We start from the raw sequence: 27,255 nt of genomic DNA, 5'->3' as shown, positions 1-27,255 counted from the left end.
CATATTTCCCATTGGGGTAATAAAGATTGATTGAAATAAAAAAGCTGAGGCAGCTACTCAGATTACAGAGAGTGAAGTCTGACACTGAAAACATTCACACTTCTATTTCATCCATCCTACTGACCCGTGAAGAAACCAACTGCAGCTCCGGGACCACTGCTGTGTACACGAGGTTGCCATTGACCACCAGTCTGATCTCAATGGAATCTGTTGTGAAGGCCAGGATGTAGGGAAATGCACAAACTGCAGAGACAACACAAGCAAATGAAAAACAAGAGTTATGATCAAAAGGAGGCAACAGGGAGACGCTGCAGGAAGTCCCACAATACCTGACATTTAATACTTCCACCCAGAATGACATTTGGAAATGTCATCATTAGAAGCAGATATACTGTATGCAGAAGCAGAATCTGGTCGGACTGCTCTCTGCTTTATGTTAAATGTATAACACGGAAACTTACTCCACTAAGTTAGCCAGCTAGATGCTTACTTTGTTTATAAGGGACTGAACAAGGCTAAAGGATGCTAACAGAAGCCGTTATAAACCAGATAACTGTTGGATTGCTTCAGTTCCGAGGTTTATCTACCACCAACTTTCAATTCTATTAAAAAATCTACTTTTGGTTCACGCTTCGGTTCTTTAGGACCAGATCAAAGCAGGAAAATAATACTTAATGTTCACATTGGTACTTTTAACCAAAACGTACAAAGGTACGTAGCCAAGGTTGGACAGCTTTTATAACATTACTATGGACAGAGTGCCCATGACATCACTGCCTAGGTTCCTGAAGCACCATGTTAAAGGTAGGGTAGGAGATTTTGAAAACTCAGTGAGAGTCAGCCAGATTTCGAAAGTAAACACACGCCCCTTTCTCTCGGAGCTCACCCCGAAGCCACGCCTCCCAATCACATGGACACGCATTACCTGAAGACGAGTTGCGGTCTGTGACTTCGGCCATCATGCACGTACCTCTCTGGTGCGCACAGAGCAGGAAGAGAGTGACAACCAGCCAATACTCTGCACAGGGGCGCCTTGTAGGATTGGCTGATGTTTTTAACGTTTTATAGCTTCCACAGATGATTCATATTCTTCATTTTAATGCGAAACTGCCGAACTAATTGGTTGCTATCGGATTGTAAAGAGTTACACTAATTTAACAAAAAGTGCATCAGAATGAAATCTCCTACCCTACCTTTAAGACTGTGTGTGACGTTGCTCTGACCATGTTGACAGCATCACAGTCCACCTAAACTCCAAATACAGGCATAGAGGTGGAGTGTGAGTGGAGCTGAGGCAGAGTGCTGTAAGTCAGTCACTGGAAGCAGTCACGGCCATATTTATGTGTAATGTTAAGCTGTTGTGAAGTTTTTAACATGGGAGTCTATGAGGATTGCCTCACTTTTGGAGCCAACCCCAAGAGGCTGCTGGGTGAACTGCAATTTCTAACTCATGCACAGGCTTTATCTCTTGGTCACAAAAAAAACAAAAACAAATGTGTGCTGGGCTAATAAAAGTATGCTAAAAACATGCTCGCCATCACTGGAGGGGTGCTAAGAAACCATTTGGAAGCAGTTTAATTCAATAAGCCACATTTGGTTTATTGGATTATAATGGCTGCACAGCTGTTTCTTATATATGCTTTAGTATGTTTGGTTTATTACTTTGCATCGCACGCTTTGTATGTGTGAAAAAGGGCACATTTCAGATTCACAGCCAACCAAAGCGGCAGCATTCGGTCATCAACAAGGTCAGAGTTACAGGTTTAATACTGATTGTGTTTGCTTTTCATCACCTTCTGCATTAATCATAGCATGCACAACTCACACACACACACACACAATCACACAGGCCATTTGGATGCTTGTGGCTAACACATGGTGTTTCCATGGTGACAGCAAGCTCCGGCCAGGCCAGCAGCATGGGCAGGGTGGGTGGGTCCCAAGCACTGTTGCCGTGGTAACCTACCAATAGCATTGGGCATCTGGTTCCAGCTGAAGTGGAAATCGGAGGTGTTGGACTGGATCATCGGTGTGGAGCCGTTAAACGGACAAACTTTCTTATAGTAACAAATATCTGGAGACAAACAAGTTTCACGTTAACTCACTGACACATATTTGTCCTGCTATGCAGACAAGTAGATGGCTTCAGTTTCAAAAATATCTATTGATATTCTGTTGCAGTCTGTGCTGTGATTTTTATTCCAGTGGCACAGGCACATCATAAAGGCTCAAAGACAAGAGACCCAAATCATTTCTGAAATGTTAAAGGGAGACTCACAGTTGTAACACAACAGCAGACCGGCCTCCCCATCTTCATACACATCAATGGCTGCTACAAAATTTACCTGCAGGCAAAGACAAGTCAGTGTTAAGAGATCACTTCAACAAAACAAGGTTTTTAATAAACACCCTTAAGGTATGTGTAATTAATGCTCAGGCTGTGACACAGAAAGCCATCAACATTGGCTGAAGTCTGCGGTGCGTTCAGCATTTTAAAAGCCTTTGCTAGATTTTTCATTTTCTTTCCTTGACAAAGAAAAATGTAGAGTGAGTTTATTAGAACAGCTGCTCATCCTCCACTCTACTCATTCTTCTTTTCTCCTCTCCAGCTGGTTATGAATGACAATGTGTTGATTCCCCAAAGTAATTAGCAGCATGAACACAACACAAGAACACAGGGAGGGGGGGGAGGAGAAAACCACTGGGTTTATTTATGTGAGCGTGTGTACATGTGACTCACCCTGTTGGCATCTACATGATGTAGCCGATAGGCATCTCCAGTGCTCTCATTGATTAGGTCAAATTGGTGTTTGTAGGCCACACAGATCATATTGTCATTTTCTCCAGTTGGCCCGTCGACCAGTGTCATCACCACCGGCGGATCACACAGACAGATCTCCTAATGGGCGGATAGATATTGACTGTGTAGATAATCACGCTGTTAGCAATGGAACCACATCTCCCATAATGCTTCGGAAAATACTGCTATGGATCAAATAGCTTATTTTTTTCCATAGTATATCAATGAATACACAGACAGTCATCACAGGATAAGCTGAATGCTCTGACTTCATGTGTTTCTATCTTCATTCATTCATTCTTGTGGCTGTTGTACCCGTATGTACTGAAACTCCTCCACAGGGGAGTCCGCTCCCGCGGCGATGGCGCTGAAACCTTCGAAGCGTGGATGTTTCCTTGTAATGAGGAGGAGTTTGTTCCTGATGGCTGCTACTATCCTCAGCTCTGAGCCGTGGTGGGTGTTGATAGAGTACAAATGACAACCTGCGAGAAAGAGGAGGGACGAGGAGGTGAGGGGAGTTGGAAAGTACTCTGGACACGTGCTGTGCTGTAGGTTTCCTGGCATCATCGCACGGATCGATGCAGCCGGTTCGGACGGCTGGCATGACACCAGCAGAGGGTCAAATGTGATGTGTGTGCACTCTGCCAAGGGGTTGTTCATTATGGTCACACTGCAGGCTGACTGGATGTACAACATATTAAATTATTCCCTCTGCCAAAAGCTGAAAGCAACTCTGTTGATGATTTGCCAGAGTCAGTTTTTTAAAAAAGAAAAATTTTGAATTCACTTATTGAGACATTTTTTTTTAAATCAGTGTGAGGAGCAGTGTTTAAATTGTATAGCATGTGGGTTTTTATCGCTGTAATATGTTTATGCTAGGCTAACCTACGCTAACAGCTGCTGGTTTGTGTGTACACTGTAGAAGAGACCGGGGCTTGTTGTCACACTCTGTTATATATCTTAAAATTAGTTCATCAGATTGTTAAAAAATACTTACCAAATGAAAGAACAAAGTCTTGGGCACAGGTTTTGTATTCATTTTATTTTGATATCTCTATTCTGTGCAGACTTATCAGCATTTTAATAGGGGATGCACACATGTGACATGCTGCCCCATTAGCAGGTAAGTTGTCACACACCGTGTGGAGTAATACGTCACACATGTTTGGCATAAATAAAACAAGACCACTTCAGTTTAATTAATATTCTAAATTAAATTTAGCTAGAAAAAGATTTGTTTTTCTTTTGTAATTCCTGACAATATCTTCTCCTGTGAGTTTTTCCTCACACATTGAACAACCATTAACCAGCAGATTCTCTGTGTCTATTATTGCATATACTCAAGTGAGACAATTTGCCCCACACCCACCCATATTTGCTAATTTTAGCCATATTTTAAAGTAAAGCACTACTCAAGTCTGGCCAAACACTTTATTCTCTCTTCTAACAGGTTCAAATGTTAAATAATTGATGTTGTGTCTTTAAGCAGACAATTACAAAAAATATTTAGTTGGTATTTTTTACTTTCACATATGAAAAAATTTGTCCTCGCCTCAGTTTACAGTGCGCTTTGGTATTCCCAGACAGTTTGTGACATCACGTTATGTTTAAACACAAAACTAGATTTCCTCTTTTGAGTAGACCCCCTTTATGGTCAAGTTATTGCAAGTGTGACAACTTACCCATGTGACAAAAAGCCCCAGTCTCCCCTACTTATATATTTTGTATTTTTTTATTGTATATTTTTAACAGTTTATTTTTAACAGTTAAGGGAGAAAACATCCTGTATTGTATTTTGTTTCTTGAACTGGATTGTGTTGATGCTGTATAAATTGGGCCCAAAACAGTGGATTTATATATATTTTGATATTTCCTGGAGAAAAATAAAAAAAAACAGTGTGACTCATCCTGTCCTCTGGAGCACATATTGATGTCCCTCCCTCCCCCTGTGTGTGTCCTTTCACCAGCCAACATGATGCAGAGTGGCTGCTCATGCCATTGGAGCTGACTAATCAGGGCAGGCTGGGGCTTCTTGGAAACAAATTAGCATCCTGCTAGCTGGTGCACAGAAACTTCATAGTAGAGCTTCTTTTCATGCCTGTTTATAGGCGATGAAGCAACAAGTGCTGTTGTTGCGGCACTAAAGTAAGACACCTTGAGCTGAATTAAATCCCATGTTTACAGCCTACAGGATATTTGTTGTTGAGATGTACCTTTAGTTTTCTCCAGTTTATTCTCCCGACAGTCACACTTGCTCCTGACGAGCTGCCGCTCCTCCAGGCCTCTCTTGATCGTGCTGAGCCGGAACACGTACAGCCGAGCGTCCTTTCCTGGAAACAAAACAAAAGCCGCTTCTGTCTTGCATGAAGGTTGCTCTTAATTTGCCATCTCCTTCTTTAATCATCCGCCCACGACCAGACAACAGTGTTGTTCTGAAGGAGGATTACTAGGAGGCTTCCAGAGGCTCTGCGCCCTCTCAGAAGCTTTATCAAAGCCCACACACAGTTGTGACAAATGTTTGTGCTGCCATCACATAATCACTATCAAAACTCAAGTCAACCCTGTTTGTCAATATTAGGGTTAGCTAATCATGTGCAGGGTAATTAATTACATGCCCCTCTGGTTGGCACAAACATGAGAGAAATCCTACTGCTGGCTGGCTGTACACAGAAATGTCTTATTTACACTGTTTGTATGTTTGATTTTTTTCTATCAGTCCTTTACAGTGCACTTCACTCTCACAGTCAATAAGGTCCTGCAGGATAAACAGACACACACACACCCTACAGGGATTGGTTGACTATAGGTCAGCTGCCATAGATCGCAGCAAGAGATCAATGTGTTCAGTGGACCAGTGGGGGTGGAAAGGGTAAGTATGTACTCAACAACACTGAAAGAGAGATGACAGAGATAAAATAAGACGGAGCAGCGGAAATAATGAGAAAGATGCTGTGCTGTAAATACAGTTCTGAGTCAATGAGAGGATGACGAAGAACAGCACCAGGGGAAGCAGTCTCTGACGTGATGGAGGGTGTTATAAGAAGCATCCTGTCTACCTTTGTCTGCTCGGGTGATGAGCAGGTCCTGAGGCTCAAGAACGTGCATCTGCTTCACCACCATAGTTTTATCAAACACCTGCACAGGAGGCAGGGTCTGCGTCTCTGAAACACACAAATAAAAAGAAGGGTAAAATCTGAAGCACGTATCAGTGGAGGATTATTGATTGTGTGTCAGTTACCGCTGCTGGACAGGACTGGATCAGGCCCTGAAACACAGACAACAACATTATCTGCTGGATATTGAATGGATATGGATGGGTGGCTTTATATTAGAGGGTACAGGACGTATTGATAAGCGTGGCCTCACCATCCAGCAGCATGACCCCCGCTGTGTCGGTGGCAGCCAGCAGAGACTGACCCCAGGAGTCAGCGCACACGGTCTCATAAGGGAAAGTGCTGCAGAACGACTGGGACTCCCACGGCTGCGGCATACGGACACATACAAGGATGGAATGACATATTAACTTCCAAGGGATCAGATCATTACTGTCTGATGAGTTAATTAGATATTTTTCATTAAGGACACACCATAAAACTACTCTCCCCCTACTGGTAGCAAGTGGCATTACACAAAAACAACAATAAAGGGTCACAAACATGAGAACAGTTTTCTACATTGGTATAAACATATTAAAGATAAACATATTACTGTCCCCTCACCTCTTTTCTGCACAGGCCTGTGGTAACGAGGCTTGTCGGGGCATCTCCTCTCACGATGGTCTTCAGCTTCAGAGCCTGGAGAGGAAAAGAAACCAGACTGTAGCAGACACTCCGTGTAATAAACACACCTGAATGTTCTGTGTGCTTTAGGTTGCAGTAATGGAAATAATTATTACATTAATCATATTTTCTTTATTTAGGTGCAGAGAGCTGTGGCAGCTCATTAAGACAGTCAACATGACCATCTGAGGCTGCAGTCACTTTTTACATATCTGCATAAACAGCCAATCTGACGATAAAACAATGAGTCCAGAGACTGATGCAGCTCACTGTGGCATCCAGGAGGAAATACTTGTATCCAGACATCCAGGAGAACATGAAATGATTGTGTGAACATACAGAGCATCGGTTTATTTGAGGACAAATGTCTCGTCTCTACAAAACTGGATAATCAATGACTCGACACGTATGCCTTCCATTGTTTTCATGCTTTACAGCACAAGGTGTCGATGCCTCGGCTTTATGTTTATGAGCGAAGAGCGACAGAAACGAGGCAGAGAACACAAACAGCAACACCGACAACGAGGGCAGACAAATGAGGACACCAAACAGAGGAAACAAAGGGGACAGAGTTACTTAGAGGCATAAACAAGTCTTTTAAAGAAGGTACAGTCTGAGTCACTGTGATGGATGGCAAACAGCTGTCTGAAAATTAACACAGCAGATCTGCTCACAGGTTGCTCTATAGGAGCTTAACAAACCCAAAACAAGCACAAGTGTCTTTGCTTGATGTTCATTACATGCACAGACGGCCTTGCTTTTGGTTTCTAAGGGTAATTTCTGATTCATTATTTGCAGGACTTTATTCACAGACACATTAGGTAATGGCGCTCTGAAACATCACCACAACAGAGCAGAGATGTGCCCTGAAACATCCATTATCCTCCAGCTGCCCTGAGGCAAATTATTTCAAAAATGACACAGGTCGCCTAAGTTCACCGTCACAGCACAGCTTTGTAGGCTTCTGTGGTCAGAGTCTGGTGCTCTATAATTATAATTACATCAGGTGTAATGGTGATTAAATCAACCTCTTGCTCAGAGAGCTCTTTTCCCCTTATTTTTACATCCCTCTGCCCTCTCTGTGAGCAGTTTTGCAAAGACTTTATCGGTGCAAAGAATTACACGTCAGTATTTAGTTGTTGATATTAATGGGTTCTCGGCCATTTTGCATCTATTACAATGGAAATATATGAGATAATGCTCCTTTTTTAAGTCCTAATGGAATTTAAATGTAACAAGTAAATGGCACAACAATAAAACATCTTTTTGTATTTTTGGTATTTCCTGAAACAATGAGATTATTTATTATGAGTGAGACACTTGCACCCTCTGTTTAGTTTCGATCCATAGAGCCATGAATTGGACACACCACTTTTACCAAAATAAGGTCCCAAGATGTGTGACAGTGACTTTTTTTCTTAAAAGGCACCAGTATTCCTCTTTAATAAACACTACACTTGAGTTTTTCTTGTAAAATCTTTAATATACGGCTATTTTTGTGGCACAAGCATGAAAGCACAGAACCTGTAGAAAATGTCTAAAATGCATCGTGCCTGAAAAAGTGCTTTGTTTTTTCAGACCAGGTAGGAAATATATGCAGTGTGTCCCACAGCTGAATTAACCTCCTGATTACAGCAGGAATTTGAAGTGTTCTCTACAATAGAAGCAGATGAAAACAGCTTTCATGGAGAATAATCATCTGTAATATATAAATTCTCTGCTCCCTGTGCAGCTGAATTGGTTGTACGGCTCCTTAGGCACCAAACACAGATTTATATAGTTTAAAAGTGCTTTTTTAGAATAAGAGCACATTTATTTATATGTATTCATTATGAACTATATAAATAAAAATCAGTGTGCATGTGCGTGTAGGCTTCTTGGATGAGCCGGCGTGTTTGTGTTGACACCTTTGTCTATTCTGGTGCCCATGTGTTTTCTGTGTATGTGTGCATCAAATGACGGTCGTGTGGTTTGTGTGTTACCTGTCCTATTCTGACAAATTCGGCCTGCCGCGCCTCCTCCTTCTTGCGTGCAGACTTCGGAGACTCAGGCAGCACGTCGCTAAAGGACCGTCGGTTCAACATGTTCTGAGGAGAAAAAGGAACCTAAACATGGAACACACACAAAATGTGGCATGGAGAGAGAGAGAGAGAGAAAGCAAAAAAAGCGCTCTTAGAGACAGACCCTGGCAGGGGGTGAGAACAGCAGCAGGAAACACAGTTGTGTTAGGAGCAACAGTGAAAGGAGGGGACAAAAAAAAAAAACACAAGAAAAAAGTGATGTGAGGAGAGAGAGCCCTGCTGAGAAAGTCAGCATTGCAGTAGTATCCAGTCAGTGTGGTGCAGTGTGCAGAGGCAGACTGAGGGCTGCAGTGGAATACAGCAGAACACAGCTCAGCAGTGACTCAAGTGACAAGAAGGAGTGAGGGGGAGGACCAAAAATATGTCCCTCTGAGTGTTAAGGCTGCTTAGACTGGTGGTGAGAAGAGCCGTACCTTGTGCAGGTCAGGCATGAGGTCCTGGTAGAGCGAGAGGATCAACATGTCGAGAGTCCGCTGGCGCTTCTGGGCAAACGTTGGTGTCTCCAGTGTGGCTTTCTCTCCATTGATTACTACAGGAGATGAGGATAGATCAGAGTAAGATGAGGCAGATATTATCCGCACATATTTCTTTTAATGTTTTCATACATTTGACTAATAAAAAGTCCCTGAATTCTTGGTGATCAGTAAACACAGGCGGAGACGGGAGAGGTGGTCCAAAGAGTGGAACGCTCTCCTCTGAAAAAATCTTCAACCTGTGGCACATATAACAACAGGTCACTTTATATAATAAGACACAGAAACCTTACAGCTTCAACCAAAGACACTCACCTGTAACTGTCATTCTGGCTATTATACCTAACTAATGCAAAAATATCTGAACGTGAAAGTAAAGGAAACACTTATTTCACAGGAGGCACGACAGCACGTCTTCAGTGATTTCATTAGCAGACGCCGCTGACGGTCTGTGTGAAGGATACGAGTGAAGTGCGATCGGATCATAGACGGTTTGAAGGACGACGACGCATCATCCCCTTCCTGGAATACTATGGTAACAATGTCGTTTCCAATGTGCCTCTTTCTCTCCACCTGGCAGAGAGGACAGAGCAGACAGAGAGAGAGAGTCACACGCATGAGGAGAACACCAGCAGCCACTGCACCTCGGCGTCATTCATCATGTTTGACAGGAGTGGTATTTAAAGTTCCCAAGTAATCAAATCAGTCTGTTTTTATAAGTCACCTTTCCGGCACATGAAGAATTAAAAAGTTATTTTGTAGGTACTCCTAATTGTATATTGTCCTTTCCTGAAAAGCTGTACTGATTTATAATTTCACCTACACCTAAATTCATTCATTCACCAATAAATTCACCATTTATTTAATAACTTTACAGAAAAACCTGCAGTTTGTTTAAGCTTTAGGAGCACTGTTAAATCACATGAGACAGGATTTTGACTGCGACAGATTGTCGTCTGAAATTAACACTATAATAATTTCATAATTTACATCGAAATGACTTTATATTGCACAGACTCAGGTGTGATTCTCAGTGTGAGTGCAGCTGTGGTCACTCAGCACAGACTGTTCCTTATTATTGACCACCAGTGTCCAATTACATTTCAAATCTGTTAAGCTGCAGCTCTTTTAAATCACACACCCTCATATTGGCATTACAGAATGGAGAAATAATGTCCCTTTTTTCTCCCTCTCATGCTAACCCGAATACATTTGACAGGTTGGCTGACACTGTGCTCTGCTGAAGTGGATTTTTCTTTTCCTAATAACGGACAGACGAAGGCCTCTGTCTCATGTACATCGACATTATTGCCATTTTCAAAGTATGAAAATGTACAAAAATAAAGAACAATGAGACTGAAATCATGTTTGGACATGTTAACATGGACGTCTGTGGTGACCAGCCTCTAGTGGCCATTTGAGGAACTGCGCTTCATTTGCTGCATTGATTTAAGCGGAATTTTAAAAACTAGCATGCTTACAATGACAATGCTAACATGCTGACTATTACCTAGCAGATATGCTAACCTGAACATGGTGCTATATGAAAATTCATGGACATAAATTTCATGAAAAAGCATAATTATAAACCTCATGGAGGCACCTTAACAAAGGAGAGCGATCGAATAATGTCCAAATGTCATGTTACTCCCTAAATGATCCTGGCTTTGATTAGCCATAATAACAAGAGAATAAAAACGCACAACCACAGACACACACCTGCTGTTTGTTTTCTTTAGAGTAGGGTAACATGGTGGACACGTGAAACATGAGTTCATGGCCTTGATACACTGTGTAGATGGACTTAATTCCTGTAGTGTCATCTGCACAGAAACAAACACACAAACAAACACTATAAAATAACAAAATAGCCTTTAATTTTAAATAATGTTGATAATAAATATGTTTGCTCTTACTCTTTGTGTCCAGGCCTCCGCGGTAACCTGCCCATCCCTGCAGTGTAATGGTATCACCCAACAGATTAAGGAACTTATCAAAGCTCTCACTCCCCATCTCTACAAGCACAAAAAGACAGATCAACAGTTGTTGCTGCTGCACACAAGATCACAGATGATACTGAAAGGTTCACATACATTTGATATTAGATCATTTTCATCATTAAATGATGTCAGGGTCCATGTTAAAAGTGGTTTTACTTTAAATTCCGATGTAACATCCAAAAAAGGTGCAAACACGTCCCGTCATCCTTGTCCTCCCCCCCCCCCATATCTCCTCCCCCATTTATCATTAAATAAACCCACAGATTCATCTGGTGCATATAACACTTAAAAGCAGCTATAACCACATTATGTTTTGCTGCCATGTACTGGAGCCTAAGTAGGACTTTTTTTTAATTAACAGCTGAGAAATGAGTGTGTAAGAGTGTTGAGGGATTTACCGTTGCTGAACATCTCGTCGTCTGTGAGCTGTCCATCTTTGGCAAAGAGTACACCAAATTTAAAGTTGACAGAACCCTACACAATAAGAGTCTGATTAAGAACTGAAAGTTTTTTTTTTACATTTTCAAAAGGCAACATGTGTAAAATCAGACACTAGATATAACTTAGCCAACAGACAGATGACTTTACTATGCAATTATATAATAAGATGGAAGTGCAGTGTGATACTTTTACTATATAAATAAGCCAAACAAAGGGACTGATAAGAATCACGGACAACATTGTTACTACAGAAAGCCTAAGTGTAGTATGAAAGCAGTATCATTTCATACCTCTTGTTCCTCTAACACCAGCAGATCCTGAGGAAAGAGCACATAACAACTATTATTCACGCTGACCAGGCGCTGCAGCGAGACATGACACAGCCCAGGGGCGTTATAAAGTTTAGCTGTTGCAGATCAGACTCCGCATGAAATGGACCGGCGCTGTATTTCATTAAAAGTGGGCCACTGCTCTGCTCGGTGTCGCTCTCACCTTCTGAATCTCCGGGTTGAGGATCTCCCTGGGGCCTTTCTCAAACCTGTCCATGTTCATTGCACTGTAAGAGGAGGAGAGGGAGAAGAAGTGATGAACAAAAGAGCTGCTTAGTAAGGATGGAAGACAAACAGCCCAAAGGCTAACGGAGCAAAAAGGAGACCTGATACAGGGGATTTCTCATTCAGCCTGTACTCATTCAGAGCTCGAGCTGTGACACTGCTCAGCCTGAGGAAATGATAACCTCCAATCTTCTGTTTCATGCATCTTTTTTTATCTCATTACTCACGACATCTGCTGCTGGAAACATGGTGGATTTTTTTTTTTAAATAGCTAGAAAATACATGTACATATGTGTCATTTTACAAGTCAATACCACCAACCAGGTGCCAGTGAGTGGTTATATGACAACAATTCAAGATGCAGCTTACATCCATGTATGCCCAGACTCATAGAATATATGTACAGAAGACCTTAAATGGATTTATTAAGAGTCTTTTTTCTACTTATCCATGATCAGGATGCCTAAACCTTGGCTTCTCTTTTAGCGTGAAGGAGCAGCAACTCTACACTCAGCTCCTCACCTTATCTCTAGAGCAGACCCCAGCCACCATGTTGAGGAAACTCACAGGGGTGCTTGTATTTGTGTTCACCACCCACAGCTGGCCAGAGATGAAGGAAGGAGCATAGCTTGACTGGAATTTGAGAGCCTTTGGGCTCCGCTCTCTCTTCATGACAACAGACCTGACCAGAGCCTGCCTTACTGAGGATGCAACATCAATCCACCTGTCCATCTCCTGGTGCCTGTTTTTCCTCCAACATACCAGAACTCCCCAAGGGAGCTGCTCCCTCCCTTGGGGTAGTAGCATCCCCAATCTTGAGAGTTCATTGTACGTTTCTGTTCAAAAGGGTGACCTAAGGTCACAGTGGCCTTAAAAGAGCAAAATCTAACCAGTTTTTTCTTGAATCAAAGAGAACATTTGTGCCAAATTTGAGTTTCCTGCAATATATCACATCAGCAGGCCACTTTTTTTTCATTATTGTAACCACAGGCAAACAATCTTACCATGTATCTGAGGCTCTGATTGCAGTCACATATTACAATGCTATGCTCAAAGCAATAACAGTAACGGTACTTCTCATTGTGACGACTGAATGTTGCCCTCAAGCTCCAGGCGGCACTTCTCACCTTAGGATTGACTTGACTGATAGTGTTTTGGTTGGGCTGTAGGGGAGGCTGATCTTCAGAGTGCCCTAAGCAAAGAGGAATGACACAGGAGAGGATTACACACACACACACACACACACACAGATTCATTCAGCTTTTCTGTGAGGAGTCACTTGGTTAAAATGTGTAGCAGAGCGATTCTAAAACATGTTTTTTCAATTAGTCAAAGAATGATATGAACCCAAGGCCGTTCAAAACAAAGTTGTTCTGTTCAGCAAAACATCCTGTACCGGTTACAGAAACAAGACAAATCAATGTGATCAGGCTGCGGAGGTGGGCCGCCCTAATCAGGTTCCAGATGAGGCTGGAGGATAAAATTAGATCCATGCTATCTTGGTCATGATACTGAAACTACAAACTCACAATAATGAACACGCATCTCGCACACCTACGCACGCCGTGACTCAAAAGCAGAGTAGCACGGTCCCTGAAGACGGCATTTGTTGCTTTTTCACATTTAGATCACAGAAGAAAAACCACCTACAGACATACAATCTGTTTCATACTCAGGATGCATCTGCAAGTTTCACAAGAGGCTGTGAGGTAAGGGTGGACATTAGATAAAAAAAGTCACTTTAAAGTGTATAAGGAGCACAGACAAAGCAAAAGAGAAGTTACTCAATTAGCACAAGGTGCAAGAGACATTAGTCTACAACCAACAACACCAGTTCTGCAGGTCTGCACATGACATTGATTGACTCAAACTCACTGTCTTCCTCCAGAGGATGGCTCTGTACTGAGGAACCCGCTGGTTGTTCTGGTCTGAGAGGACGACTGACATGAAGAAGGGATTCTTCTCTGCATCTGTGCCCACATAGTTCTGGTGCACTGAGAGACAACATATAGATTACATTACACATGCACGTGGAATGATAATGATACAATCTGTAGCTACAAGGACTATGTGTCCTTTTCCCATTCAAATATTTCAGTATTCATCCCTCCCTTTCATCCCACTGCAGCCCTGCCCTGCTTTTTTTGTCCTTCTTTCTTTCATCATTTTGTGTCATCCTTTCATTCAGACCCCCCGGATACAAAGACCTCCTGACGACACGGCAGCAGTCACACATTCATGCCTCTGCCTCTGCGGTTGACAGGGTAACATCTTCAGAAACACTGCCAAACAGACCTCCAAACCTGATTACCACAGGATCTCTGCTGCTTCGTTCTTTGTCCTCGTCTAATGCTTTTTCTGTTTATTCTTCATTAACTGTGTGTTTATGTTTCAGGCAAGGAAGCACTTTGCCCAGTTTGTACGCTATATTTCCACACATACTGAGACTATTCCAACAGGAAGGGTAGCTGACCTGGAGTTCATAGTGTGTGGTGTTGTTGGGTGCAGTCAGGCTGTGTGACACAGATGGCTCAGCTGCAGTCCAAACAGGTCGAGCCAACTTCTCTGAGACCATTTTAAACTGGCCATGCCGTAGTGTGATCAGACCCCGGCTGGAGGAGCAGGGGGACGGATTTTCTCTTTTTCTTCTTCTAACTTTCCTTCATAATTATCTCCCTCCACCTCTCTCCTTTATCTCATCCTTTCAGCTGAGGGCATTCTTCCTGATTCAAGTCATGGTAAAGACACCCTGAGAACGATCTTTTTGTTGCACCACTTGCATTGCTGCCTATGCCACAGGCCTGACAGGAAGGGTGTTAATTAGGATGGTGAAATGATGACGGTCAGAAGGGTGAAGGAACAGGTGACCAATTCTAATGTATTTTTAACAAATAGTTCAGGGATCATTTCAGAAGTCGGCAGTCCAATCTTAATTATACCATGGAGGCATTTGCTCTCTGCTGAGGCTCGATGTCCTCCGCGGGCTTTCCACTCTGGGTGGTGCATGAGATTAGAGCATAACTGAGACTCTCAGAGGGGGATACTGCTGGATGCTAACAGGTATTGCATGAGGACAAGCCTGAATCTCACACTAATTCTGCACATAAGCGTGTTTTTAAACAGAGCACAGCAGGTTAGCACTGACCTTTTCCCAGGAAGTATTTAAAGAACCATCTGGTGTGGTACTCTGGATTCTCCAGATGGACATCGGTCCTCCTCCAGGTTCCCGGAGTGTAGTCCAAAGTCTGTTTGTCACACACATACACAGCTTGAGTCACAGCAGATACTGAGATGCAGAGAAAGCACAGACAGTTTTTATTACTATCAGTGCTGTAAATAATATTATAGTGCATAAACACACTCAGTTAAAAGCTGCAAGTGTTGTCTTTAATGACAGGCAATCCCACTGTAAGCATGGGGATGCTGAAAACAGTGACATACTGAGGTTTATTAGCTGCTTGGATTGCTTGATATACATCATTTTAATATATTACTAAGTAGGGAAAAATGGGGTATTTAAAATGATCATTGCTTTACTCAGTAAGGGACAAGCTACATCACTTTATCAATATCTGTATGTTGCTCCATACACAGCACCCACTGCTGTTGATACCATGGTGTTTGTAAGCAAAATTTGGATCAGGCTGGAGCTGCAGTGATGCAACACTGACTTTGGTACTTATATTGATCCTTTTTAAAAAAAAAAATCTTTAAAATGTGGAGTTTGTGGCAGAGTAATTGCCCCTGTCCCCCAGCTATGTCATCTATTATATACCATTGATGGGAAGCAATAATGTGGAAATCAACACCACCATAGCATAGCAATCTGGGAGCATTAGAAGTGTTGAGAGTCAGGTCGGTCAGCAGTTTCCCACTTCCCCCTTGTTTTCATGCTAAGCTAATTAGTTAGCTGTATCTTCATTGTGGTGTCAGCTTCCATGCACCGTTTACTACCTGTTGCTGATGGCTGCCAATCACATGCTGTGGACTGGTTGGGGTGTATTGTGTATGTACCTCATCTGACGAGCCATTCTCCACCCTGAAGCGCCCTGCCCTCTGAATGGCCCCATCTGCGTCACTGGAAATCAGCTGAGAGGGAGACAGAGAGAGAGAGAGAGAGAGAGAGAGAGATGTTTAAATGTAGACATCTGAACTCTGACTCATGGCAGACAGTAATAAGCAGGTCATAAATATGTCCGAGCTGGCGCTGCATCACAGGCAAAACAGGAACCACCACAGACGCATCACCTCCATGTGACAACAACAGCATGATTCCCACTGCAAACGTACAAGCAGTCACTTCCCTTCCAGAGAACATCCCCACTCTTTTCAGTCCATAATAATCACTCTTTGTGAAGAGTCTTAACACTTTTTTTGTCCAGTAAAAATCTGTTTCTGTCTTTTTTTCCATTCTTTTCATTTTCATCTGCCACCCTCTACTTATCGCCCCAATTATCTGTCTCTTGCTGACTCACCTCTCTCTACCCCAGCACTGAAGAGCAGACATTATGAGAGTGAAATGGGACAGTTAATGGTAGTGTGGATCCTAAACAAAACAATCAGGGCAGAGGATAAGAACAGAATGTTTCCTGCGCAAGAGACGACTCACAAAAGTGCTCGGACATTTTGGGGAAATCTGCATACTGAACAGTAATTTTCTTGCTGAGAGCTGCATTGGACTGGATGTAACCTCTGAGCTTGTAACTCTAGGAAAAAAAGCAGGTGTCGCCTGATGATCTAACCTGTGGGGCCTACAGAGCTGGAGCTGATGGAGCTGATGATGTTTACCTGCAACCGACATTCATGGGTTAATTCTGTGGCCCTTCGTTTCCTTTTATTGGTATGAAGACTTGTTTTTAAAAAGATTAAGGCTAGCTGTTTACAGACGTTCGGCTAAGCTAAGCTAACCATTTCCTAGTTGCATCTTTAAGGATAATAATGTTGTATCTTCTTTCACTGGACCTGCAGGAACTCTCCACGTGTTGTGCATAAATAAAAGTGCACTGATAGCTCACCAGCAGAGGTGAGTGAGATGCTTTGTCAGTCAATGGTGCTGCTATTTACCATCTTCCTCTTGTCCTTGTGGACATCTGCAAACCCCCTTCAATCTATGCTTCTTCACGTCCCTGTTTTCTATTTAACCCCCCAGCTCCATCTCGCTGAGCGATGCTGTGTTGCCAGGCAACGGACCACAGACTCTCTCCTCCCTTTTTGCTGCTGTTTCTCCTTCACCTGATTTTTTTTTCTCTACAACTTTGCCCTTAGCTCTTTGACCCTCTTGACTGTAGCACTCTGCTTTGCTCCCCTCCTGTGTACGTTTTTTTTTTTTTTTTAAAGACTCCTAGTTGGCCGAGTACACTGCGATATGTCCAGATGGCCTGAGACAGAGAGGAGGAAATAGAGGATGAAAAGCTAACTCCTGAAGGGAGCAGAGCTGAACATGGAAAGTTAATGAAGACAGTGTGGTGAAACTGACCTCCAGGCTCAACAGAACAAAGTTGCTGCTAACAACAAAACCACCAGGACAATACTGTCATCAGAAGTTTTCCTGCTGCCTATTCTGAGTGGCTAACAGAACCAAGCAGGGCTAGCAGCAGCTCACAGGATCAGGTTAGAATGATGAGGAAAAGTGATGAAGGAGCACAAATCATCAAGCCAGAGAAAGAGGGTTAAAGTCCATTCCTGTGTGTAAGTGAGGATGAAAGAGCTTCAGTTCCACAATAAATCATTAATAGCTGTCACACCGACTTAATTGTTCCTTCTAAATTAAATCTGATGTGCAGAGCTGTAGCAGATTCATTCAAAGGTATCAAATGAAGCTTGAGCCTGCAAGACTTCAGTAAAGAATGAATATCAAGCATAATTTGATGCGTCAGCTATAACATACTTTCATCAGTCATTACATCATGATGCCAGTGTTTGAAAACATCATGGTTTGCAATAAGATCTATCCTTTTAGAAAACCCATGAGACAAACATCTCCCAGCAGAGACGCCCACATGCACTTAATCACAGAAAATCACCTGTGTTACACTCTGCACCTTCTGGCCCACTGGTAAGCAAAAAATGGCTCTCCACTCGACATAATTATGACAGCGATAATGACTGATAACAGCCATTTAATGAGCTGACAGTGAGAGCGAGGTGCACACCCAGCAGAAAAAGGAAACAGTTAACCTTGCAGCACAACTCTCAGAAGGGGGTTTTCTGATTTGGTGACTCAGCAGATATGCACACAATTGAAGACATAACTGCAGCTGTGTGAGGTTATACTTGTAGGAGATGCTGAAGCTAAAAAACTGTTCAAACAACACTGTTCCTGGGAAAAACAGCTTAACACTGTAAAGAGAAAGAAAGAACTGCCACTGTGCAGTGCGTACGTGACAGCTTTCTACATGCAAGGTGTGCTTTGACACTTTTGTTGCAGCAATCTAACAACATGACTATCAAATTATTCCGCTGATTTCACCCAGCTCTGACGGGAAGTAAAGCAAGTAAAGCTGCATTTCCTCCCAGAGGTACACTGTATATAATGAGATAATAAAATCCAGCAGATCCGAGCAGAGCCGAACGTTCTCACTGCAGGTGTGAAGCTCTGATAAACAACAGAGGTTTCTGTGCAATAATTGGCAATGTTTTCACCGAGGCGGCAGAAAATACGGCGCTCTCTCTCCCTTCATATGCAGAATAATATGCCTTAAAAACGTATTTCCTCATGTGTTTACGTGCGTGTGGATGCTTCTCCTTAAGATCTGTGTTTGTGTGTGGAAAATGGAAAGTGGATGTGGAAGCAGTAGGCCTCCATCTCCCTCCATTTCTGTCTCCTCCTGCAACATTAACTGTCCAATCGCAGGATAATGGAGGGGAAACCAATGCAGCATTCAGAGAAGAGCAATGCACCGCCTCCCAGGTGAATGTGTGTGTGTGTGGGGCTGCATGTGAGAGAAGAAAAAAAATATTAAGTGTGTGTGTTTAGGTAAGTGTTTGTGCTGCAGTGTGTGAATAGGCTTTTAGCTGTTTTGGGGTGAAAGAATGAAAAATGTCTGGAAAAAGGAGAGATAATGCACTCTGGGGAGTCTGTAGGCTTGTGTGTGTCTGTACACACACACACAGACACACACACACACACTGCTTCTAAATCATGCAACAGAAGAGTGGCAAAGAAGGAAAAGCTGCACTCCAACGATTCCCCCCGGGCCCGGGCCAGGGGGGGGGCAGACGAGAGGCAACAGGAGAGAAGGGGGAGTCTGTTATGCTTCTACGCTTTAACAAACAACCCATAAAACACCTCAGCACTGCCAGGGAGCAAAAGAGGAGGGACGGGGGAGAGGAATATATATATCTATATATATATAGATATATATATAAAATGCATATATATAGACAGGGGCAGAATGAAGGATGAGGCCAACAGGAAAGTGAGGCAAAGAGCGTTGTGTAATGACAACAAAAAGCCAAATGATAAAAGAGTAATAGCCGTCTTCACTATGCGTAAACCCATGGGAGCAGGGCAGAGGCTTTCCAGCTTTACAGACGCAGCGTGCCTGCACTCCCTCTTACACACACACACTTAAACAGCTCTCATTTTAGGGCATGACTCGAACATTTTACAAACACAATCGAGTACTCATAGAGCCACTGATTTCCCCAAGGCCCCCGTGACAAAGGAGCTCTGCAGTGAAGTGAAAGAGAGACGTGTGTGTGTGTGTGTGTGTGTCGGGGTGTTAAATCAATACTTTTGTGACTGTTGATAGATAATTGATCTCATCAGTGGGCCTGTTCATGCACACTCACAATCCTCCAGGATGGCAGAGAACACTGAGGCGTAAGCAGCAGAGCAGGAGAGGAAGCGGAAGAGGATGAGGAGGGATTTAACTGAATTCTTTGATTAAAAACATTGAAAGGGGAGAAGTTTTTTCAGAGGATTCATGAAAATCTTTTCTTTTTTTCCTACAATCCGGATGTGAAGTTTTCTACAAGATTAAGATTAAGAAACCTTTATTAGTCCCACAATGGGGAAATTGCATAGTAAAAGCCAGAAAATGTTATGCACCTCACTGCTGAAGCACTTCCACAGCTTGGATCAGCATAGAAAGAACCAGAACAAAAGATCTGAATATGCATTGACACTTCTAGTTTAATAAAAAGGCGTAAGGTGCAAGACAAGAATAGAAAAAAACTGCAGTTTCACAAATGTCCACTTGAGGCTGACTCCAAAAGTGAGCCAATCCTTCCTTCAGTCCCTTTCTGCACAGTGGATTCATTTTTATTTAACCCTCAGAGTTAAGGGAACAATGTTTGCATCCACATCGCTAGCTAACCTTCACCAGCTACAGCTGATAATGCGTGCTGACAACATCTGCCTATGACAAAACCCTTGTTAATAAATAAAGGCTGAGGAAAGCTAAATGCAGCATCCTATTCGCCTCAACACATCCCTGGTTAGAACATAGCGAGACTAGACCGACTAGACAGCGAGCGGGTGGAACATGAGTTCAAGAGAGCCATTATGAAAGGTTGTGCTGATACACAGCAGATTCAGAGAGGTGTAAATATCTCATGCTGGCTACACAGCCCATCGAATGACTCAGACAGCCCAGAATAAAAATACTAACTGAATGCATTTAGAGACGGAAGTGAAACGAGGTGAATTAAATCACTGAGTGTGAGAAAGAGATACAAAACGCTGTGTATTTTCACTGTCTATTCAAAATGTAATTTTTGCTGGTCAAATCATCAGCTATTTCTTTATTTTTAGAAAGTTTAAGTATCTTTCAGGAAGAAAAAGCAGCTGTTTGGCACACATCTCCTTTTTCCCACATCCTAAATGAACTCATTCTGCTAACAAATATTGACTGTGTAAAGCCTGATTCATCCGTGCTACAGGCGTCCATTGTGTTTTTGGAGCTGTTTGCCACACAGGAAGAAGCTATATCAGGCTTTGGGTACACAGAGGATTTTTCTTCGTTTGCTCGTTTCATTGTTGGTTTTTGGTCTTTTGTGGAATTTGTTGACAATAAGAAAAATATGATCAGACATGTTGTTTTAAATGCTCAAGAATGAAACATTCAGAACTCCTGCAATTCAAATGAGGATGCATAATGCATGATGTTGTTGTAGACATAAAAATTACAACCTGTGAGGTAGGAAATTAGAGGTGAAATCAAAGACAAACAATCACTGTAATGTGGCATATTTGCCACTGACTGCACCGGATTAGCATTAACGCTATACCTGTGGCTATAGGAAACACATCCAGCCACATGCTAACAACACCACATCAATAGCTTCCCATTTATGCTACAGTGACGCTGGCGATGACTAATCTAATGACTGGAACTGAAGGCACTGAGCCGTCGACTCTCCCACCTAGGAGCCGCGTTGATGGGTGCAGCAGCTTTACGGGCCCTCAGACGCTGCAGTGAGGCCTCGGATCACAGAGCTCAGGAGCACAGCGCCATGCATCAGCTGCTTTAATAGGCATTTAGTTATGTATCAGAGGGAGGACAGATGGAGTGACAAGAGTTAGAGGGAGAGACATCTAAAAAAAAGGATGCTTGGATAGACACCTGCTCTAACCCAAACTTCACAGGTGAATGCTTTAAGAAGAATTTCACATGCATTATTCTGCTTGGGAAAACACAAGGGAAGAAAAGAGCAAAAATAATTGCAATTACACGAGAAGCAGACAATTGATTTTCCACTGATAAAAGAAATCCAACAGAAGATAAGAGCACAGGCGGCTTCTCAGACGACACCATGATCATTTATTGCTGTGGTTCGCCTCACAGACAATAAACAGAGCAAGATGTCTTGCATTGTAAAATGTGTCCTGGTGAGCTCACTTTCTCTGCTCTCTGCTTCACAGGAGGATTTGTCAGTTTGCATTCTAGCTTGCAAGTGTCACACCAGACACACACACAACCCACACCTGCCTTCAGTCAGCATGTGAGCTAACACACATCAGACAACATGATGCTGCTGTGTAACCGATGGAGCCACTAAATGTCCACAGATTTCAAAAACTGACTTTTACCCTTATCGTTTCTTGTAATTGCCACTTGTGGCCAGAGTGGCCGCTGTTTATCTAAGGTCATGTGGTTAATAAATAAACGCAGCCACACTCGGTGCGTTGCACACACACACACACGCTGAGAGTGGGAATAAATTCAACATGACAGTGCAGTCAAAAGCCTCTGAGGCAGTGACAGTAACACTGGTAGGCAGGTGGGAGTGGAGCCGTCTGCTCACCAGTCGCTGTGCAAGACTGACAGCTAACCTCTCAACAGTGTTTCTCACACACACACACCAATGCTGACAGGAGTCTCAGTCACAGTCATTGCTGTGAAACAACAAGGCACCAAGACAAATGCACATGCCCACAAAAAAAAACGACATGTGAGTGTCTGACGGATTTTATCCTCAAAGCTTTTATTTATTTATTTATATTTATTTATTTTATTATTTTTCCCTGTGTGGTACACCACCCAGCACCCACCTCAGCATCATCTCTGTTCATTCCCACGCTCTCTAAGCTGTTGTGTCAGGATAAATTTGGTTTAATTGTTGCAAGCTTCAGCTTTAGTACACAGCACACAATTGAGTTTTTGAAAGTGGAGCTGTCATTGAATGACAGCACAGGGTGGGAGTCTCCTTTGTGTTGTTTGTCTCTATGTGTGAATGTGTGTGTGTGTGTGTGTAGGCAAGACTGATAACAAGTGTGTGTGTTAAATTGTATGACTGTAGCATGTAATTTGGGCAGTGTGTGTGTGTGTGGAGCAGCGGGATATTGATTTTCCCTCATTCTTCAGTGTATTTGGTAAATTAAACTTCTTCCTCTTGTTGCTATGTAACAATAGGGGCCTGTTAAAGTGGTATTTGACACACAACTAATTGCCATTTAACACACTGTTTGGATACAGCTGAACTACTTGGTTAGGTTTAGGAAAGGATTATTGAGCAAACACTCTTTCACTTTGTGTGAATTCTTTTATTTTTATTATTTTATTCTCTTCATTTTCTTGGTTACCATGGTGACATGCCCCACTCCACCGAAAGATTATGCCTGCACCTACTAGAGGAGGGCATAAAGCAACAGAAACACCAGTTTCAATCCCCTTAAAATTCAAAGTTTTTTTTGTGTTTTTGAATTAGGATAAATTAGTTAAAGTCACCAATATTTCCAGTTTGTAAACTTTTCTCACTGTACTCGTTGTTGAAGTTGTGTTAACATTATAAAGATGGATACATTTACAGAACACTGTCATCATGACTCAGAAGTATCTCAGACTCCTACAACCGCACTAAGTTTCCCTTCAAAGTAGGCTCAAATGTAACAGGGCCTAGTATATAGTATAATCAGCTTCCTGATCCAGACCCAGTTTTATCAGTTTGAGATTGTGTTGTTGCTTCTTCTACCAGCTTCTGGACAGATGTCTGTAATTTGATTTCATCTTCTATTGATCCTGATTTTTCCCTTTGTTTGGAGAATGTACTGTTTGGCTTCATTACCTTTTCACTCACAAAGACTAATCAATATTACCTTATTAATCTTATTATTTTGTTATCTAAATGGTATATACACAAATGTCATTACACAAATCAAAAACCTTTTTTGTTGCATTTAGGAATGAGGCCAAACAATACTTCAAAACTATAGAAAAATCCCATAATTTGAAAGCTATAAAGACTTTACGTTTATGTGCTCTATACAATATTTTTGTATAATTCTCATTGTAAAAATAATGTTTGTATATGTAACCCCCTGGCATTTACCAAGTGCATTAATGAGCTGAAGGAACACAACGTTTGTCTGTTAACCAGTTTGAGTCATGTGTGGCTGGAAAGTCAGCGCTTGTATTTTCTAGCTGCACCTACTGGTTTTAGGTGGGGATGTTTGTCGTTTTATGTATACAGTATATAAACAGTCACATTAGTGTAACACAGAGTCGCTGGTGTTACCTCAGTGCCCTCAAACAGCTGTAACCTCCCAGTTTATTGTGTGGGGATTTAAGCACAAGGCTGCTGTTTGTCTGTCTTTACGAATGAAATTTGTATTATGGTGAAGCTTCCCTGTCATGATCTGAATGTGTATTATTACAAATTGTTGAACATATCGGTGACTTATTTATAAATATATTTGCTGGAGGGTTATTTGTTGGAATCGCTTCTCAGTTTTAATGTTTAATAAACCAAGGATTCAACATAAAACACTGTGAGTAGCAGATGTGATGAGAAAAGCATGTAGATGCTTAGAGAACAATATAATGCTTCCTTTCTCTGCTGTTTGCAGCTTGTTGGTAATTTGCCTTTTTAGGCAAATTCCAATTTTGATTTCAGCTGAACAATTGTTCTTCTATTCCATCCTTTTTTTTTTACTGTGCAGAAGTAGGGATTTCTGGCCCCATTTGTACTTGGTGATAAATTTAAAATGTTTATCTCAGGGACAAATTTTAAATGTATTTATTGAACAGGGTTATTTGTGTTGAATCATGTGAGGTTAGGAACAGCTAAGCCTTAGTTCTTTACATAGATGCTCTTCACAGGGAAGGTTAAAGAGGTGTGTGTCACTAGTTTGCATTTCCAGTTTGCTTAATGGGATAAAATTGGAAGACACAAGCTGTGCCCATGTTACTCTACTAGAATTATAGCTATTATATTATTATATAATGTAATAATAATCATATATAGTATATATAGTGTACTATATAGTATATATTATAATATATACTAGGAAATGTTTGATTGCTGCAGCTGAAGCATTGCTTTGAATGCTGATGTGAAGGATTGCTCTGAATTGCTGGAGAATCAGAGCAATTCAGAGCTTTGTATGCCTCTGTGTGTCAGCCTTTCACCATGGTAACAGCAGAGGAGACCTCAAAAACCACTCCAACTTTGAGAGCCTGGCTTGCGGAAATGTTTCGGAATTAGAAAATTCTAAATACAAGTTTGATAGAGCAGCAGCTAATGAGCGTTTTAAAATGGAGTCTGTAGCTTGAAATTTGTAGGAGGAGATACTTTTGGCAGATGACCCTTGTTGAAGGCTCCTCCATAGACTCCCATGTTAAAAATGACACAGAAATTGCCTAATATTTGAAAAACTATAATTTTTTGAAAAACACCGGAATGTCCTCTGTGAGATGAACATTTTGATAGTTGAATGGCTGAAATCGGTCGATGTATGCTGAAGATACGCTGCGCCAAAAAACATACGGTAGAATAAAAAAGAAGAAGAAAGAGGGTGAAGAACAATATGACTAGCAATGGCAATCAAACTAATTACCACTAATCCTTAAGGAGCTATTTGATCACTACAGCGCAAGATCCTTTGCTACAGATTTGTTAACATCAAAACAAGATGATTGCCATAACAACCACTACAAAATAGACACCACTATCAGTCTAGGTTGTGATGTCATAGTGTTCAGCATGTGATGTCATAGTGAACATTGTGTCTTAGTGATATCAAAACAAACCTAGACAATAATTGGAGCTCTCCTGCAACATTCCGTCATTGCTTGGATCTGTACCGATCAAGTTTCTTAGAAGTTTTTGAGGCTTTTTGAAGCACAGTAGTATTATTGCTTTATCCTTTGTACAATCTTTGGAGCATAAATGGACGGACATGGAGATGAAGGCCAAACACGCAATCAACATGAACCTCATAGAGGTAAATATCTTTATAAAGGCCAAAAACAGGATTACTTGAATTTAGTCAAATTGGGAAACAGTTCTGATAGTGGCAAAGATACTGAAGAAGAACTCTGTGAGGTAGATGTGTGTCAGCAGGACAGACAAGCGGACGCCCTGCCTCAAGCCCACAGGCTTGAGAACACTGCTGACACCACAAGCAGCAGCCTTAAAGATGTATTTGAAGATGCTCTTTGTGACCAAAGGGACGATGACCCCCTGGGAGGATGGCCAATGTGGTACTGGCTTGGACAGGTAGATGTGTGTCAGCAGGCCAGAGCAGAGGAAGGTCAACCCGAGAAGTCCACTCTGCAGAGGACGTTGAGGTGCAATTGTGACCAAGGGGACTACGACCCCCTGGAAGGATGCTCAACGTGGTACTGGCCTGGACAGGTAGATGTGTGTCAGCAGGCCAGAGCAGAGAAAGGTCAACCCAAGAAGTCCACTCTGCAGAGGACGTTGAGATGCAATTGTGGGAATATACCTGAAAAGTCATCTGTCAAGTCATGCAGTGATAGAGAAAATAAGGGTTTTAGCACAAATAAAACCAAAAAGACACTGCTGGTGACTATTAAAAGTGTCTTTTCCAGGAACAGTCCTGGAAATAAACACAAAAAAACTAGACCTGAAGATAAACCAAACATGTCTTGCACAGAAGATAAACCAAACAGATCTAGTACTGGACATCAACCCAACAAGGTTGGCTCTGGAGATGAAGCCATCAAGGCTAGTCCTGGAGATAAACCAAAGGCTAGTCCTGGAGATAAAGCCAACAAGGTTGGCACTGGAGTTAAATCCAACAAGACCACTTCTGAAACAAATGAAGTCAAATCAGGTTGTGGAGAAAACACAACTTTGACTACAGTTAAATGCAGAAGAGCAACATTAAAGAGGATTAGGAACTTCTTCTCCAGGAATAAAGTACATGGTCCTGGAGATAAAGCCAACAAGGGTGGTCCTGGACATCAACCCAACAAGGTTAGTCCTGGAGATAAACCAAAGGCTAGTCCTGGAGAAAAGGCCAACAAGGTTAGTCCTGGAGATAAAGCTAACAAGGGTGGTCCTGGACATCGACCCAACAAGGGTGGTCCTGGACATCGACCCAACAAGGTTAGTCCTGGAGATAAAGCCAACAAGGTTGGCACTGGAGTCAAATCCAACAAGACCACTTCTGAAACGAATAAAGTCAAGTCAGGTTGTGGAGAAGACATAACTTTGACCACAGTTAAATGTAGAAGAGCAACATTAAAGAGGATTAGGAACTTCTTCTCCAGGAATAAAGTACATGGACCTGGAGATAAAGCCAACAAAGCTGGTCCTGGAGATAAAGCTAACAAGGCTGGTCCTGGACATCAACCCAACAAGGCTGGTCTTGGTGATGAAGCCAACAAGGTTGGTCCTGGACATCAACCCAACAAGGTTAGTCCTGGAGATAAAG

The 27,255-nt window shown here is 42.1% G+C and overlaps 1 protein-coding gene across 6 annotated transcripts in view; it reads right to left on the bottom strand.

Annotated features, from left to right (window-relative positions):
- Positions 1 to 27,255, bottom strand: part of garnl3 (GTPase activating Rap/RanGAP domain like 3) — a 53,530-nt gene that overhangs the window by 6,000 nt on the left and 20,275 nt on the right. For 3 of the 6 annotated variants that reach the window (XM_028417836.1, XM_028417840.1, XM_028417839.1), the window contains exons 3-26: positions 16,143 to 16,217; positions 15,274 to 15,373; positions 14,004 to 14,122; positions 13,256 to 13,320; positions 12,067 to 12,130; positions 11,865 to 11,891; positions 11,532 to 11,607; positions 11,050 to 11,148; positions 10,853 to 10,956; positions 9,598 to 9,706; positions 9,449 to 9,494; positions 9,266 to 9,372; positions 9,074 to 9,189; positions 8,562 to 8,684; positions 6,520 to 6,594; positions 6,167 to 6,281; positions 6,039 to 6,065; positions 5,857 to 5,961; positions 5,014 to 5,130; positions 3,116 to 3,282; positions 2,741 to 2,899; positions 2,279 to 2,345; positions 1,967 to 2,074; positions 125 to 243 (exon numbers count right to left, since the gene is read on the bottom strand). In XM_028417836.1, the coding sequence (XP_028273637.1) occupies positions 125 to 243; positions 1,967 to 2,074; positions 2,279 to 2,345; positions 2,741 to 2,899; positions 3,116 to 3,282; positions 5,014 to 5,130; positions 5,857 to 5,961; positions 6,039 to 6,065; positions 6,167 to 6,281; positions 6,520 to 6,594; positions 8,562 to 8,684; positions 9,074 to 9,189; positions 9,266 to 9,372; positions 9,449 to 9,494; positions 9,598 to 9,706; positions 10,853 to 10,956; positions 11,050 to 11,148; positions 11,532 to 11,607; positions 11,865 to 11,891; positions 12,067 to 12,130; positions 13,256 to 13,320; positions 14,004 to 14,122; positions 15,274 to 15,373; positions 16,143 to 16,217 (2,289 nt within the window). Of the gene's footprint in view, positions 1 to 124; positions 244 to 1,966; positions 2,075 to 2,278; positions 2,346 to 2,740; positions 2,900 to 3,115; positions 3,283 to 5,013; positions 5,131 to 5,856; positions 5,962 to 6,038; positions 6,066 to 6,166; positions 6,282 to 6,519; positions 6,595 to 8,561; positions 8,685 to 9,073; positions 9,190 to 9,265; positions 9,373 to 9,448; positions 9,495 to 9,597; positions 9,707 to 10,852; positions 10,957 to 11,049; positions 11,149 to 11,531; positions 11,608 to 11,864; positions 11,892 to 12,066; positions 12,131 to 13,255; positions 13,321 to 14,003; positions 14,123 to 14,423; positions 14,555 to 15,273; positions 15,374 to 16,142; positions 16,218 to 27,255 lie in introns of those variants that run through there. The other 3 variants (XM_028417837.1, XM_028417842.1, XM_028417841.1) reach the window with 2 other exon arrangements.

Source organism: Parambassis ranga, chromosome 12, assembly GCF_900634625.1.
Source record: "Parambassis ranga chromosome 12, fParRan2.1, whole genome shotgun sequence".
Lineage (NCBI taxonomy): Eukaryota > Metazoa > Chordata > Actinopteri > Ambassidae > Parambassis > Parambassis ranga.
Note: the sequence above shows the minus strand (reverse complement) of the source record. Positions and strands in the feature narration are given on the sequence as shown.